The sequence below is a fragment of the Dendrobium catenatum genome, unplaced genomic scaffold (assembly GCF_001605985.2).
Source record: "Dendrobium catenatum unplaced genomic scaffold, ASM160598v2 fragScaff_scaffold_631, whole genome shotgun sequence".
NCBI lineage: Eukaryota > Viridiplantae > Streptophyta > Magnoliopsida > Asparagales > Orchidaceae > Dendrobium > Dendrobium catenatum.
In genome coordinates this window covers 589,250-606,775 of record NW_021319093.1, presented here as the reverse complement: position 1 = coordinate 606,775, position 17,526 = coordinate 589,250, and the positions used below count along the sequence as shown (strand labels likewise).

The 17,526-nt window shown below is 32.9% G+C and overlaps 1 protein-coding gene across 1 annotated transcript; it reads right to left on the bottom strand.

Moving 5' to 3' along the window:
- Nucleotides 1–4,522: 4,522 nt before the first annotated feature.
- LOC110096726 (fruit protein pKIWI501) lies at nucleotides 4,523–5,872 on the bottom strand. The gene is made up of 2 exons (XM_020822789.2): nucleotides 5,718–5,872; nucleotides 4,523–5,179 (listed from the first exon to the last, which is right to left on the bottom strand). Exons 1-2 carry the CDS (start codon nucleotides 5,730–5,732, stop codon nucleotides 4,757–4,759), a joined length of 438 nt encoding a protein of 145 aa, XP_020678448.1. The 5' UTR covers nucleotides 5,733–5,872; the 3' UTR covers nucleotides 4,523–4,756.
- Between the last annotated feature and the right edge of the window lie 11,654 nt (nucleotides 5,873–17,526).

Genomic DNA, 17,526 nt, shown 5'->3' with positions numbered 1-17,526 from the left:
AATCTAATTGAAGATTGACAAAAAAATAACATTGGCAAGAAAATAAGCTCCACAGAAACGTCATATAAAGAATATAATAAAATTGTCGTTAAATACAACTTATTTTACCTGCACAAGGTGGTGAACGAGGCAGCAGATTAGATTGTAAACCTCTTATATATTTTTCCTTTACATTATATCATTAATTAAGATAAATTCATACTAACATCAAATACACAAAGCTCAAATCTAAGACCACGTAGTAGTCAAAGACTCAAAGCTCGCAATCTACAAACAAAAGTGAGTTGTGTAATAGATAGAGCTTAACAACATAAGTTTTATTTGCAACACTTGCAGTTAAAATCGCTTTGTTTGGGACGGTTTTGTTACAGTTTCTTAAAGCACCTTTGAAATGAGAAGGGAATAATTTATGTCACCTAATTTTGAGCATCAAATCACTAAATCTTGATAAAAAAAAGGAAAAAATGCACTTCCTGAAATATATAAATATAAATATAAATGATTTATGCATCGTAGATGGATTTTTAGTATTGATAAATCTCAAAATCATCAAAGAATTCTACAACACTTTATTAGGTTAAACCAATGACTCCTAAGTTTTATTTCAAATGTTTTATTTTTAGTGTGCATTTGGTTCTTTAAGGACTTGTATATTTTATTTTAATTAACGCATAGGCCCCGTTGTGAGTTGTCCCTAAAAAAAAAAAAAAATTTTTTTTTTTTTTTTTTTTTTTTTTTTTTTTTTTTGACGTTTAGGGGATTCAAGCTCAGGTGAGAGGGGAGGAATTTCTTCTGTCGGTCGTTCGGCGTAGACCTGATCTCTTCTGACTATCTTCTAATGCTACATGACTAATTTCATTCATTCATGGATGCCCCATCATTATACACAACATAACATCCAATAGCATGTATCGCCCAATACATGCTAAAGTATGTATTGTGCTAGACACCATCATTTATCACTTTGCAGTTCTTTCATTTAAAAATTATGTGCCCCCATTGTATGCATCCTCTTTGCTTTGTGTGTGGGATATTTGTGTAAATTAAACATTAAACTTCAATTTTTATAGCCATGAATGTAGTTATAATATGTTTACCCTTCAATCATTTTGAATGAATAGAATTGAATCAATCTTTTTAATTAATTTTCTTTTGATTATACATTATTAAATTCAAGATGATTAGAATCCATTAGAGCTCATCTTCAAATCCTTTTTCAATCCTACCCCTTCAAATGATTTTGGGCTTGCCCTCATGGTTAATAATACCATGGCAAAAAATTTTAGTTCAAAGTTTATTTAAAATTCAAATGTAACTGATTTATTACTATTCTTTCTTTTTTTTGGGTTAATGATGCAGACATTGATCAATTTAATAAATGATAAATGATAGACAAACCCCTAAAGACATTCTACCCAAAAAATTAGAGCAAGCTTAAAAAAAAAAGACTTTATTCAAATATTATCGGACAAAATTGCATAAAATATTGATCAATGAGTCAAAATGAGTCATGGACGATAGTTGCTTGGATGTACTACAATGTGCAACATCATTAACTAGAACTCGAAGCAAAATTTATATATATAGAAAGCGCACACACACATGTGTGTGTGTGAAAGCCTCATAAAAAAGGTAGCAAATTAGGAATCAAGAAATTTATCACAATGAAAAAGACTTCAAAAAAATTTTAACCAATCCTCCACAAATTAAAAAGAGTTTTATTTGCCAATGGCCAAACCCTTTGCATTTCCATCTCCATATTTCAATGCAACTTGCAATTTAACTTTAATTGCAATTGCCATATTGCAATTCCTCATATTATTAATCTGTCATTAATTTCTTTTTCCAAATACAGCAAAACACCATTGAGGAGATAAGCAAATGTAGTCCTTTGATGATTTTATGAGTATACAAAATATAAGCATGGAAGATTGTAGCATAAAATAACTCTTATTTGGCGAAAAAAATTTTGATCTACCACAAATAAATTGAGAAAATTTATTTTCTTAAAAGTTGCTGTTCCCAGCATATAAACTATTTAAAAATAGTGAAAAAACATTATCCTTTTTGGACTCCAAGATGTTCATTTTAAGAATTTTGAAGAGAAGAAAGGGCCTTATCCCTAAGTGTCATAGTACTTCATCCCATGCAGAAAAAATAGAAAATACAAAACAGTTGCATCTTAGCACTTGACCAGATATTCTGGCGGGAGTTGTCGTAGTTATGGACGATGACGATATTCCCTTAACTCCAGACTCCTTTCGACGGTCTCTACAGCAACCATGGGAGCTCTTCGTTTCATTATGATGCAGAAAGTTTTATGTGAAATCTTATATGAGTCCTAAGCTTGTGGTCTCCCCAATTTTGGCTTTTATTAGGTTTCTATTATTATATGTGCTGAGGTAAGCTCATTTTTTTGGATTTGCCACTCTTTTTATTGGTGTTTTTGCTCTTTTCATCGAGCATAGCTCATTTTTTTATGACTGCTCTTATAGCTTCACTTTTTCTTCTTCTATTAACATGATCTGAACCAAAGCAATCAAAGCAAGTCCTGTAATTAATTTGGTAGAAACATAATGGAACATATAAAAGTCTTCAATTTAGTAGTAAATAACTAATATTCTTTTGCAAATTATCTGAAATTTCTCATTCCAATCCATATATGCTTCGTTGCTGATGATCTCAACAATCTGTGGCACTGTAACGCAGCACATTCTGACACAACAGTTGCGAAGATGCTAGTGGGAAATAAATGCGATTTGGAAGACATAAGAGCAGTCCCAGTTGAGAAAGGCAAGAGCCTCGCAGAAGCTGAAGGACTATTCTTCATTGAGACTTCAGCACTTTATTCCAAAAATGCGAAGACTGCCTTTGAGATCGTCATCACAGAGATTTTCAATAATGTCAGTAGAAAAACTTTGAATTCTGATTCCTACAAGGCCGAGTTGTCCTTCAACAGAGTAAGCCTTGCAAACATTGGAATTGAAGAATGAAAACAAGGATCAAGCAGTTCTTCTTGCTGCTTTTTTTTTTTTGAGAAGTTATATTGAAATCTTTTAGACAGTGGCTGTTTTATTTTTTATCAATGAATGGATTTTGTTTTCTATCAAGTTTTTACATGTATGCTGCTGTGATTATAAACTCGAAAAATAACAATCTTTTATAAGTTTTTTTATTGATTCCGGTTGACCGTCGGAAGAATCGGATATGGAAGCAGGAAATCCCAATGCAGGGACGAACACAAAGCTTAAGAGCATAAAAGGAGAATAACATTCATCATCCATACATTCTTCTTACACAATATATATCTAATAATCAAGTAGAAAACTAGAGAAGTCTAGAAAGTTCTAGAAACTTATAACAAATTTATAACAAACTAAATTAGATAGCCTAAGGAACGTTTTAAGCTAAAATGCTCCGCATCACCTGTATTGGCACAAATTTGAATGGTAACTTGCCAAAGTTGCTACTTGTTTTTGTATCCTAATTATTTTATAATGTAAGGACATCAAGACCTCTTAGTAGGTAGTCCAATTAAATTAAATTTACACACATATCACATACGCAAGCTTCGAATTCAAGACCTCTTGGCAGATAGTCAAAGCTCTCAGCTAACAGAACAAGATGAGTTATGTATAATAGAATAATTATGAAATACTGATATGTGAGTTGAGGGAGAGCACCTGCATTTTAAGGCCATAAATCTCATAAAATATTAAAAAACTCAAAATTGGTTCTGATAAAAAATCTGATTAAGATAATTCTTCTTTGCAAAATCTTTTAATACTTAATATTCGCTAACTGTTGAGTTAATCTCATTTATCTCACGAGATATTGACGCTACATTTTAAAATAATTATAATCTTTGAATATATTCATTGCCTGAATCAGTCACTAATGTCTAAGAAAAGAAATTAAGAAATAAATTATAAATGCGAATAGTAAAATTAGAAAAAAAAAATTTGATTATGCTGATCAAACTTGCCATCATGATAAATTTAAGTTTTCCAAAAGGCTTTGTTTGGGACAGTTTTCTTACTGCTTTTTAAAATATTTTTTTTTACAAAAATTTTAATTTTTTATTAGAAATCTGCTTTAAAAAATAGTAATAAAATCATTCCAAATGAAGCCCAAGTCTATCGATTTAGGGTTCATTTACGAAGGCTTTCTTAAGGCTTTCTAAAGCAGATTTTTAGTACAAAAATTTCTCATTCAAAAAATATTTGTACTAAAAATTATTTTAAAAAATAGTAAAAAGAATTGTCCATAACGAAGTCACTCTGTACAAAACATAATGTATGTCCACTCAAAATTCAGACGATTCTTCTTGCCCGAATTACGCACGAAATAATTTCTCTTTAGAGGTAAGAGCAATTCAAATTATACTTGCATGTTTTAAACTTGCCATCATAAGTAAAAGGAGGTTATTTTAAACTCGTCTCTTTTACAACTATTAATCATAATAAATATTATAATCCAAACATTATTAATTAAACCAACCAACACATTCAAAACACATACATACACAACACAAATAGATCCACCCCATCAAATTAATAATCTCAACATCAACATTTTACATATCACACCACAACAGGCCCCTCTCTCATCTCTCTCATCTCTCTCATCTCTCATACCTTAGTATTTAAAACATGTAATCAACATACCATCTCAACATCATCATCACCATCATCTTACATAACACATATACCATTCATACCATACGTAAATACATATAATCAACTTTTTATCCATGTCACTCTGCCACCTCAGCGTCCTTCTCCTCCTCTTCCAAAGGCTTGGGAGGATCGGGCCCGCCCTCCAGCTCAGCAGGAGCCTTCAACTCCTCCGCCGTCGGAGTCGGCTCTGTTTCGGCTACTGGCGCCGGCGTTTCTTCTTTCTCCTCTGTTTCGTCCTTGATTATTATTTCCTCCGCCGCCGGTTCGCCTGCCGGCGCCACATCTTCAGCTACCTCGGCGGACACCTCATCTTCCAGCTTCTGGGTCGCTCCCGGATCTTCGGACTCGGGTAAATCAGCGATGGGTTGAGTAGCCTCGATCTCTTCCGGCGTCTCCTTGGCGGCAGCTGGCGGCTCTACGACGTCGGGGGATTCAGGGGACGCCGGAGTCTCCAGGGTGATGGGAGCGGGGTTGATCTCGACGGCTGGGGTTGATTCAACCTGCGAAGCGAAGACTTTTCATTCAACATGCAAAGATCTTTTCATTTTCATCATAAAATAAGCACTTTTAAGTATTGATCATCCAGAAAATTTTATTTTTTCCAAGTGAAAATTTCTTGAGAAGTCATATACAGTAATTTATTTGATCCTACATATTTAGTAGCTCCATATGTTGTTCAGATAGAATTTATTTTGAGATGAGGGGAACAAAGAAGGAAGAAATAAATGGTATATTTTACAAAAATTTAACTGTTTTCATTATTAAATAGTAAATTTAAAAAAGATTTGGTAAAATAGAAAAAACAGCTCGCAGTAAAAGAATATTTTGTGTAATTTTTTTTACTATAAAATCATATATATAAATAAATCTAAGAATTATGAGAGTATATCAAAGGTTGTATTAAAAAATAAATTATTGCTGAGGAGCTTTGCTAAAGCAAGCATCTTTTATAGTCTGTTTTCTAAGCTGTATAAATCAGATCACGCTTAAAGGCCTTTCTAATTAATCAGTTTTACGAAGAAGTAGAGAAGGGCTCACCTCTACGCTCGCCATAAGAAACCAAAGTAAACAATAAGGAAGGAGGAGAGAGAGAGAGAGAGAGAGAGAGAGATGAGTTTGTCCGTGAGAGAAGCGAAGAATGTAATGGTAATTTATAGCGGAGCCGATGATGTCTCAAATAATCCTGCCGACAAATCCACCTCAATGGAGTTTATTATATTAATTATCTCACGCGTTAAATCTATTATTCCTTTTTAGCGGAATAATTAAGAGTTGATATATATATACACACACACATCTCATAAAAAAATATCTTGATCAGATACAAATCTCGACATATACTAATTAAAATCTTTCAAAATTAAATTTAGGACTATCCAAATTCTATTTCAACAAATTTATAGTAAAATTAAAAATCTCAAGGAGATGAACCCAACAACAATGCAATCAGTTTGATCCGAGCTCAAATGGGTCCAAATCAAGGGACCAAAGTGTATTTGGAAGTTTCAAAGTGTTAAATTGTATGACCAAATGATATCTAAATATGACATACTTATAGTCAAATTGAGCGACTCAACAAGATGAATCTAACGAGCCCAAGATTAATAATTTTGACATTATTAAGGCACATAAATAGTTGAAAGCCACTATATGATCGACGAATCAATACGGGCCATCTGATGGAGCACTCCAAACCTGCCATGGATCTTTTTCATATTTACAAGATGAGTAACTCACAAAAATATATAAATAGACCCCCACTCTTTACATGAGCTAGGGGGAACTTTGACTCTAAATTGGATAAAGCATTGAGGCTTCAAGGATTTAGAGCTCCACCAAAGCACAATTACTAGAGAATTTTCATAAGCCGACACGACCATTGCCCAGCCGCCCGATAATCGTTAGACTGTTGATCAAACACCAACTATTGCTGGACCACCGTCAGCCCCCCGAAAGCCGCCAGACTTCCACCCAACCCTTTTCGGATTATCGACCAGCCTCCGACGGACCACCTCCCGACTATCGACCGCTATTAGACTTTGACTTGGCCGGCCATCGACTACTGACGGACCACCACCTAGCTGTCGTCAAACTTCCACCTAGCTTTTGATTGCTGACCGCCAATGGGCTTCTGTCAGGCCACCAATGGGCGCTGGACTTCCTTTCGTATGTCATCGAGCTTCCACCCAACCCTTCAAACTCTTATCACTGCCTCTAGTTAAAGGATTGGTCAACCTTTGTAATTAACTCAAACTTAGTGAAACCTTTTCACATGGGCGAGACCCACAGTGGTTTTTCTTTTTTTGGGTTTTCATGTAAAAAAAAACTTTTATGGTGTTTTTCCGACTTCTTTTCAGCTATTTATTTGTGTGTTAGATATGTGTGCATCGGTAGGAATAAAATTCACCCAGTTTACTGCCGCAAATATATATTACATTTTAAAAAATAAAGATATACATATTTTGAGCTCATATGAAGTTGGCTTGATTTGATCAAATTTTAAATTAAAATGGACTAGAAGATCAAATTTATTCAAAAATTTGGATAGTGACTCAACTTATTCGATTTGAGCTTGATTCAACTTTTAATGATCTTTGAGTTAAAATTTAAATCATATGTACAATTAAAAATATTATTCTATGATAAATATATTTTTTTTCAATACTATATTATAAAAATCTTATAAAAATTTTATAACACTAAGATTGTTTCTCTATAACATTGCATGAACATGAGTTAATTTAGATTGGGTTATATAGATAACCCAATTTGCCTGTAACATCTTTTTATTTTATGCCTTAACATTAAAGTGTTCGTAAATAATAAAAATAAGATAAAGAATTGAAATGTAGATTTTGGAATCTCTTTCTAACATTTGCACCCTTCTTTATTTTCATAAAAATGTTAAGATAATAAATTTTTTATCTCTCTGCTGCTGTCACAAATATTCGGCAGATAAAATATATTATAAACTAATATAAATATTTAAATATAGAACGAATAAATATATAAGAATTTTATAGTACAAACATAAGATGTAATTCAAGACCTCTTAATTGATAATTAATACTCACAAACAATATATTAAGATAAAAAAAACTTTAAATTAAATTTCTACAAATTAAATTTCATATAAATCAATAATTTAAAAGGCAAAAAACGATCAAACAAACAAAGCTTTAGTGTTTCAACTCAGAGCTTTTTCATCAAGATGATGATGAATGTCTTTTGGGCAACCTTCTTTTTTCCATTGTTTGCATATATATATATATATATATATATATATATTCTAACGAGAATCGTTTCGAGAATCAAATTACTCCCAGTGAATAGGCTCCAACAGGAGATTCAACAATCTTCGTGGGCCCCACATGAGGTCAGCAGCAATATGAATCATCAGGTAAAGTTAAGTGCGTGGGACCTTCGGTACGGACAAGAGGAGCCGGACAGATGTTCGACAGCAATCGAAGGCCGAGCAGAGGTCTGAAGGCAGTCTACAGTTTGCAGCAGACTGGAGGTCCGATTGTGATCGGGGCCGAGCAGACGGAAGATAGTCCAACGGCGGCTAGCCCATAAAAGTTCATTTGTAGTGGTGCCCGGGTGGAGCTCTAGAATACTTGAAGTCTTAGAGCTCTCTTCAATTTCTAGCCAAAAGATCTCTCATGCAGGCCATGGGAGCCTACTTATAAATTTTAAGAGTATATGCTTCATAAATATATAAAAAATTCAAGGAAGTTTCATAGTGTTCTATATGATTGTGTGCATTAATTTCCTTAATCAAGAATATTTATTCAATATTTAATTGCCTTAATGAATCAAAACTAAGTGATCTTGGGCTTGTTGGATTTGTCTCGCCCAGCCCCTCCATTCAAATATAATCATGCGGTAGTATTGGCAGGGGATGTCTGTGGTTTGGTGGCCGCGACAGGTGGGTTTGATGATTGATGCCAGGGGTGGTAGTGCTGGTATGTGGCGGGGTGGCGACAAGGGAGATTGTTTGCAGCAAAAATAATTTTCGCTCAAAATTATGTCTTTGTTTGGGATGGCTTTCTTCTTGCTTTCTAAAATGACTTTCTAGGACAAAAAATTCTAGTTTTAAAAGTTTATATGCTAGAAAGCTTCTTTAAAAAACAATATGCTCCAAAGGAAACCAAAATGAGTTTACTTTACATAAAAAATGAACTAAAATACATAGCACTATATTCCTTTTACTTTGCTTTCTTTTTGTTTTCCAATCAAACACTAATATTTTTAAAACCCATATGAATGATTTACGTTGCACCCACTTTATTTTAACCAAATAACCCCTTAACCGTTCAACTTCTACTATTTTCTTTCTTCTTCGTTCTTCTATGCTAATTTCTTCATTTCACTATTCTCATTTGGCGTCATGCTTTTATAATCTTCAATTTGGGTTCTGTCTCTTATCCTTTTTGTTTGGATTTTTGGAAAATGTGAATTCAAAGTTATTCCAAATGCTTGTAGTTCAATTAATAAAAAATAATTTGTAAGAATAGTGTAACGAAATTTATGTCCGGACGAAATCATACATAAGCACTAATCTCAATGTAAATCTATAACATTTAAATTTATCCCGACCCCGCATTTAAAGTGCAACATATCATAAATATTTTGATAATAATTTCCTAATTAAGCTCTTAAATTTCAGTGAAATGAAGGCATATATTTGAAACTCTCTTATCTTTATATTATACCTCAACTGTTTGTTTTGGTGATTCTTTTTGTGTTTGAGATTGTTTCGATTTCTATAAATTTTTTCTCATCTTCTTAAGCTTCGTTTGAGATGACTTTCTTACTGGTTTTTAAAATAGCTTTTGGCGATTAATTGTGATGCAACCAAAGCACAGTTCTCTAATCTGTTGCGTGATCATGATCAATATAATCTCTTGTCATATTTTAATCTTCTATAGCCATAATCCAATCATACATAAGAGCTATTGCAGTCCATTAGTCAGCAGACTATACCCCTTTTTTCTATTAGTATTTTCTATTTTGAGTAATAATCTTTTTTTATTATGTATATAAAGATTGATTAATTATTTTCATAGAAGTGTGAATAAAATATATTTACACAATTTTTCAGCAAATTATGATTGACACTTCTATTAGTAGAATTTTATCTGATTAAAGATTTCATTCAAAAAATTTCTCCAATATCTCTATAACATATTGTAATTAAAATCATTAGCCACTTAACTAATAATTAGGATACTATTAATTAGAATTAATCACACACAATACTCAAATTTCTTAATAAAATTAATCATAAGATTAAAAAAGCATGTCTACTTTTTAGTCAAAACTTTAAAAGAGTGATTACTTGTTAATTTAATCTTATTTTTCATTAAAAATGGTAATAACTTAATACTTTGATGATTGTTATGTATGCTAAAATAATAATAAAATGAATTTACAGCCAAGGAAGAGTGCTATGTTCTTTCCAGTTATTTGTTCTATCATTCTATGGTCGTGCAGACCTATGGTGGACAACAAAAGCGAGATGGTGGCTGATGATGGTAGACAATGGCTTGAGCCGACATTATATCATATAAGTTATATACGTATTTGAAAGTGGATCAAATAGAACAAATTTCAAATTCGTTTAAAATAAACTAAATAGCAAATTTCAAATCCCAAATCTCTCGCACAAGCCTACATCAACAAGCAGTATTATATGTATAATTGAGCACGAAAAAAAAGCCCACTTTTCTTACATTGCAATCTACATAGGCATTTATAATGACATGCACAAAAGGTCAAGAAATGATTCATCTTGGTACAAATTAGCCATCAATTCCTTCTGGCTCCTTCCTCCATTAGAAGATACTCCATCACCATTTATAAGCTTTTGTTAGTATACTTTTAAAGGTTTCCCATTTGAATTGATGAAGGATGGGTAACGGTCGACAAAGGTGGGCTCCACAGTTTAAAAGAAAAATGTCGCCATACTTTACTTGCCAAGATGTTATCGTGATGTCTAAGTGATGCTTGGTAAGAGGTAATTATCATTCTCCTCCTCGCAATTTTACTAACTATTCTGTAACATTCACAGATTTGTTCTTTATGTTATTTTATTAACTAACTTTTGTTTGTGCGGTATTAAAGGAATTCCTTTTCTTTTAAAAAGATTAATTATAATTAGTGGTTTGTGCTGTAAATAGATAGTGCTGAAAAATAATTTCATCTCGCCCATAGTTCATGTCAATTAAGTCATCTAAGAGAATTATAGAAAACATATATGAATCCATTGAAATGCATAATTAAGATTTTCGATCTCTCATATTTGAAATGCCATCCTCGAGAGAGAACGTGAAACACTTTTTCACTCAGATAGAGAATGAGGACTGATCGCTTAACTATCGATATATTATCTGCTTTGGCCTAAAGACCTTATAATTTTGTCATGTTGGTGTTTAGGTCGGTAGTTCATATATTCGGTGTTCACGACGGGTTCGGGTTCGGTAGAACTCGAATTGATCCGGTTCTAAACGGGTCAACCTCGAACCCGACGCCATCGTTTTTGTAAACGGCTCGGTCTATCCTCAACACCGGACATGACTTGCGCGGGTTTCCAGGTTCATTACGACCTGGCCCGACCCGATTATTTAAAACTCAGAAGCGTAAGGCAGCCAGATATGTAGGCACGCAGCCGGCCATGGGCGCAAGTGGACCAGGCGGCACGCTTCACGACTGAACACCCGAAGGATGCGGCGTGCGATTTGAACCCGAAGCGGCCGTTGGCATTGTGAGATGGAGAAAAGCCGAGAGCTCCAAAGCCGGCGTTGCCGCACTGGCACGCGAGACGGCGAGCGGGGCAATAGCTAGTCGTATGGGCGCTACGGCAGCACTTGCCACCAATCGGAGCGACGTGACTCGCGATCGCTGATTCGCAACGACGAAATGAGACGCGATGCGTACAACTCACTTGGAACGCATCGGCGCAACAGCGGACAATTCGGAAGTCAACGGGGCAGCCAGGCTAGGGTACCATATTTCGGCTCCACAGGATCAACCGACTCCGATTTTTGAATACAGGTCAGATTTAATATCTAATTGAACCGACGATACACCGAACCACGTTTCACAACGGAAATTGACCTGAACCAGGAAAATCTTTTCTGGGTCGGGTCTCTAGGTCGGTTTGTTTCAGGTCGGGTAGTGACAAAAATTTGGACACCCTGGTCTGGCAGTAACTTCCTTAAGAAATTCACCCATCCCATGACCATTATTCTATCCTACGATGAGTAACTACGTATTTTAATTGTCAGAGTTTCTTAATTGACAATTTATGAAACTCATCTAACATCAACAAAAGTCACTTTGATGACTTTCTAATAATTAATTTTTATTTATTAAGGGATATCACAATCTTATTTCTTATTCTCTGCTTAAATGACTATATTTGTTATTTTATGTATTATTGTATAATTAGAAATTAACTACTAGTATCTGAATACATAATATCTCTCAGTAGTGATTACCATCTCAGAAATACTTTCTTCAGTTATAAAATGCACAAGTTTTGTGGTGTTAACAAGTCTATGTGATTTTTTATAACGTTATAAAAAATAATTAAGCGAAATATAAAGACGAGAGATATAATCTGCGATAAAAATTTTCAGAGACTTGTATCCCCTATAATAGAGTTAAATCTCCAAAGAGATAAATTTTAAAAAATAATTAATAAGCTAATATAGAAACGTAACAACAGGTTCTCGTTAATACTTATGTTATGCGCACTTCTACTTGTTGGTAAAAGTGTAAAAAAAACAAGTACAAGATTTGATAGCAAGCGAATTATGATGACTTGGGAGATTATGCTTTGTGTAATAAAACACTTAATTAGGGATGATTAAATGAGAAATGATGTTTTGTATGTTTTTGAAGTAGTCCATAACTCTTGTATCAGTGACAAGCGCAATTACTATTATTATTATTTCTATATTTTCTAAAGAGATAATGACCACTCAGATTCATGTGAATTTGCGAAAATTGTTGCAATAAAAAAAATACATAAATAGGTAGATTCATAATATAATATTTTTTATTTTTAAAACAGAAAAAATTTAAATGAATGCCGAAAAGCGAGTACTGCGATGAGACAGCATATTTGAGGCAACTAGAATCACCTAATTCAAATCAATTATAATGAAAAATAAAATGCAAGCGTAAATATAAAAAAAGTAAAAGGAAGAGAAGACAACACACAGAGATGTAGATCATAGTGGTTCGTCACTTGACATCACGATCCACTCCCGGGAGTCCTTCACTGCCGGGAATTTCACTATCCAATAGACAAAGATAGTCTATACTAAAAAGATTCTCCTTGTTGCCTGCCTCGGGCAAGATTTGCGAGGAGAAGACTCTTAAAAAACCCTACTTTCACCAAAACCCTGGCCGTGACGATAAGCCTAAAATCGCTTGTTTACCCTCGCTGACTATTGCTGACCAACGTACCATTCTCATTTTTCCCCCATCCTAGTAGACTTTTTTTGCTTTTTATAACCCAATATCTCTTCTTTCCATAGCAGTAAAAGTATACTTCGGACACGTTTGCCACTTTACCTCAGTTTGGGTTAAATTTTTCTTTATTAATTTAATAAAATTTTAGAACTAATACATCCAAATCGATTGAGTCAACACACCCATACTCCTACCCCTACAACATTATGTTTATAGAAGCAATAATTGATAAATGTGAATAACTGACCAATCTAATCAACCCATTACAATAAATACATATCTTTCTAATTTTAAAAATAAGCAGCATTCACCGACGAATCACCAATCCTATATAAGGCCAAATTAAGAACCCCAATTAGGCGGCAAATAATTATATAATACGAACTTCATATGATATAATGACAAAGCATCACTTCAATTAAAGATTAAGCATGAATAATAATAATAATAATAATAAATTCTAATGCTACCTTGTTCCCTTTTTCCTAAATAAAGAGCTTTTTTTTCTTAATTCTTGTATTTAAGTGGTAAGAGCACCCAAAATAAGATAAAAATTGAAGTAGTTTTGGATGTGAAATGTGTTGTGTGATCATATGTAAATATAGGCTTCGTTTGAGGCGGCTTTTCTTTCTGCTTCTTATAGCAGAAATTTTAAATTATAAAATTAAAATTTTTATTACTAAAAAATAATTTAAAAAGCAATAAAAAAATCGTCCCAACCAAGCCATAGTGATTAGCTAAGAAGTTATTGTTGCATTGTTAAATATTGGGGTACATTATGTACAAGGTTGATTGTATTTTAATGGAATTAAAGTTGGGGAGCTTATGTTATGAATGTTGATCACATCAAAGATAAGAGATTCATATTATTATGGAAAAAAAATTTGAATAATAATATTGCTTCTCTCCAAATATATCGGAAAATAATATATATATATATATATATATATTATTCTCTTGTAGGTATGAAGCTATATTACTGGGGCTTAAACTTAAACCAAATAATAAATGAACAAAAAAATTAATCTGAAAATTAGCGTTAAAAATGAGAGATTATCTTTTATTTAATCAATAACTCAAATTTAGAAGCTTTCATATAGTATTCTTCATATTTTTTTTATTTATGCATCAATAACTCCTACGATACATACACTAATAAGGTGGAAATTTTTATAACCCTCTAAAAATAATTAATTAAAAGCTATTTTCCATTCAGTGCAATGAAAAGATGCATTTAAGGCTTCATTTGGTATAGCATTCTTATTGCTTAATGAATTAAAGTACACAATTTTTTTGAATTAAAAATTTTTGTACTTAAAAATTACTTCACAAAATATCAAAAAAGTTGTCCCAAACGAAGCCTAAATCTTACATCTAAGACCATCTAAGAAAAATTCATCATAGATCTCAACATTTATGAACTTCTTCAATCATTCCTTTGTAGCTAATATCAAATATTTTAATTAGATTTGTCACAACATTAACAAGCACCACTATATTATTTTAATTGGCTCCTTTGACTTAGATTTTTATTTTTATCCATTGTTATCTCTCTCTATACTTCTTTATCAGTGTGATACACTATATATATATATTGAAATTAAGTGTCAAAGTTGATGTCGCAGCACACATCAATTTTATAAGTCATGACACGCGTTGGTATCATCGTCAATGGTAAGTAATAAAGTCGATAGACATTAGAGTAGCTAGAAGACATTAATAAGGATATTATAGGTTAGTGAACCGTAATCAAACAACAATGGTAAAAAAACTGTAGTCAAAGAGCAACGGGGATCGGAAGTATCGTTGTGAAGTGATAACTATTCAAGGACCGTGGTTGGCGAGCAGGTGACAATAATTAGAAGATTGTAGTCAAACGATATTGATAAGAGAATCATAATTGGGTGTGAATGTACCTGCACACAGCAAGAATAATTTCACTAGCATTGTAAAAAAAGGCAAACTTGCAATCGTGCCATGTTTACCCTATAAGAGCTCGACTGAGTCTAATCGTTGTTCTCAATAGAAAAGCGTGGTAATTACCAGTATTATAGCATCTTTCTTGCGAGTTCAAGTATGAAGCCTGCTTCGTTCTACCATCTCTGAGGCTGGTGGCAAACTTGCAATCACTATTTTTCTCATTTTTCATTTTTTTTTCTTGGATTTATCCTTAACATTGCCATTCTCAGCAATTTGACACAAATAGACCTTATAATGCAGAAACCTCAGCCTCGCTCCTCGGAAAAATTATTACATGAGATTACCAGATTATTCGGAGGTGAATCAAGTTACGTCATATCACCTAGTACACAGCCGTACATAGCACTGATACACAACAAAATGATGACATGACACATCCTAATTCATCTCCGAAAGATATCCAATGACCGCACATAATAATTTCTCCGCTCTTGTATATCCTTATTCCCTTGCTCCATGACCAAATTTTTTACTTTTTTTTTTGCACTACTTTTATTCATGATTTACTCTTTAAAAAAGAAATTAATTTTGGACTCCATTCTCTTACTCGATTATTCGAATTGAAACTTTTCAATTTTTACCACATAGCTCTAAACTTTCTATATTATAGCCTCATATGTATCATCTTTTCTTTGAAATAATATATCCAAGATGATTAAATTTAACAAATCTAGAAATTATTTTCAAATAATAAAATATAATAATTATTAATATTATACACACTAGATTAATTATCATATACAAAGTTGTGAAATATGATCCTCAATAAGGACGATTAGAAGAAAGGAGACTTTGATAGCCTAATAATCCATTTCAATGGGTATGGCACATATGTAGTAATTAGAAGATAAGAGAAATAACAGTGATTGATTAACTTCTATGATCATTTCTTTTTTGAAAATGTTATTTCTTTATAAATATAAACTGTGTAAGAGTCAAATAAGCCCAGTCAGATTATGTAGGTCATTCACACAATATGGAGGACTCCAAGCCATTATCATAGCATACAATAAATATAATGACATTCAATCTTTGCCATCTGATATCAATTTAAACGGCATAATCTGTGGACAAGTTAACTAAAACATGCTTCTACCTCACAGTAAGGGATGGTAGTACAATGGTTAACCATGCAAAGCATTCAATATCATCAATAGAACCTTACAGATCACAAGTTAACTGAGGCTTCGTTTGAGACGGTTTTTTTATTGCTACATAAAACGGAATTTTAGTACAAAAATTTTCAAATGAAGCTGCAATTCTAGCTATCTAGATAGACATATCATCATTCAACAACAATATCAAGCTTTGGTCCCACTACGTGGGGTCAGCTACATGAATCCTTTTTCTCCATTGTGTCATATTAAAAGTCGAATTCTCGTTTAAACTAATAAAGAAAGATCATTTCTAGTATTCTCTAAATTAAAATCATTTAAGAAACAATAAGAAAGCCATCCCAAACAAAGCCTTAATCACAATTCCAATCATCTCAAGTCAATTTTATGAATATTTCAGTTGATGGAAATTTTTTTACTATTTTTAAAGCAGTTTTTTATAAAAAAAATTTATGAAAATAATAATAAAATAATAATCAAAATCTATCCCAAATGAATCAATACATCATGAAAAAAAAAGCTGGTTATTCAAAACAGTTCGAAAATCTAAGTTCAAGAATGCTGATGTGCTATGAAATGAAGCTCCAATGCAGTACATTTAATAATGCATCAAGATAAAAATTTTTGACCCATCATACTTCTCACTGTACACTGTCAGTACAGAGAAACCTGGCAGGGTCAACTTGTTTTACTTTAGGAAGCAATTTCATCTACCAATGGCTCTTGAAATTTACATGCCACGGCAGTGATCATATTAGTATAATCTTGAAATAAAACTATCAAATGCTTCCAGAAGGATTGCTAAACAGACTAGAAAAACATGCAGTACGGATAAGCTGTTTATATAAAAACAGAATGGTTCTGGTTTTTCAGATGTATTGCAAGTAAAAATCATTAAAAGACATGTTTTATACTATGGGATGGCCAACATTTACACTGCCACAAACCATCATTATTTTCAATAAAGATTTGGCATTTAACCAACATCGACATTATATGTAATATACACTACAAAATAACTGTTACAGAGCAGTTGTTCTAAGTAAACTGCAAATATTTCTCACCTTCTCGGGTCATTGCTAAAAGAAATTATTCTGTGCGGTCACCGGACGCCATCCGGAGGTGAATCAGGACGAGCCGTGTCACTTTTTTTTTTTGTTGTGTACTAGGTAACATGGTGAGTCCTAATTCGCCTCTAGGCAGTCCAGCGACCGCACAAAATAATTTCCCCATTTCTAAAATGTAAATAAATATTTTAGATAACGGAG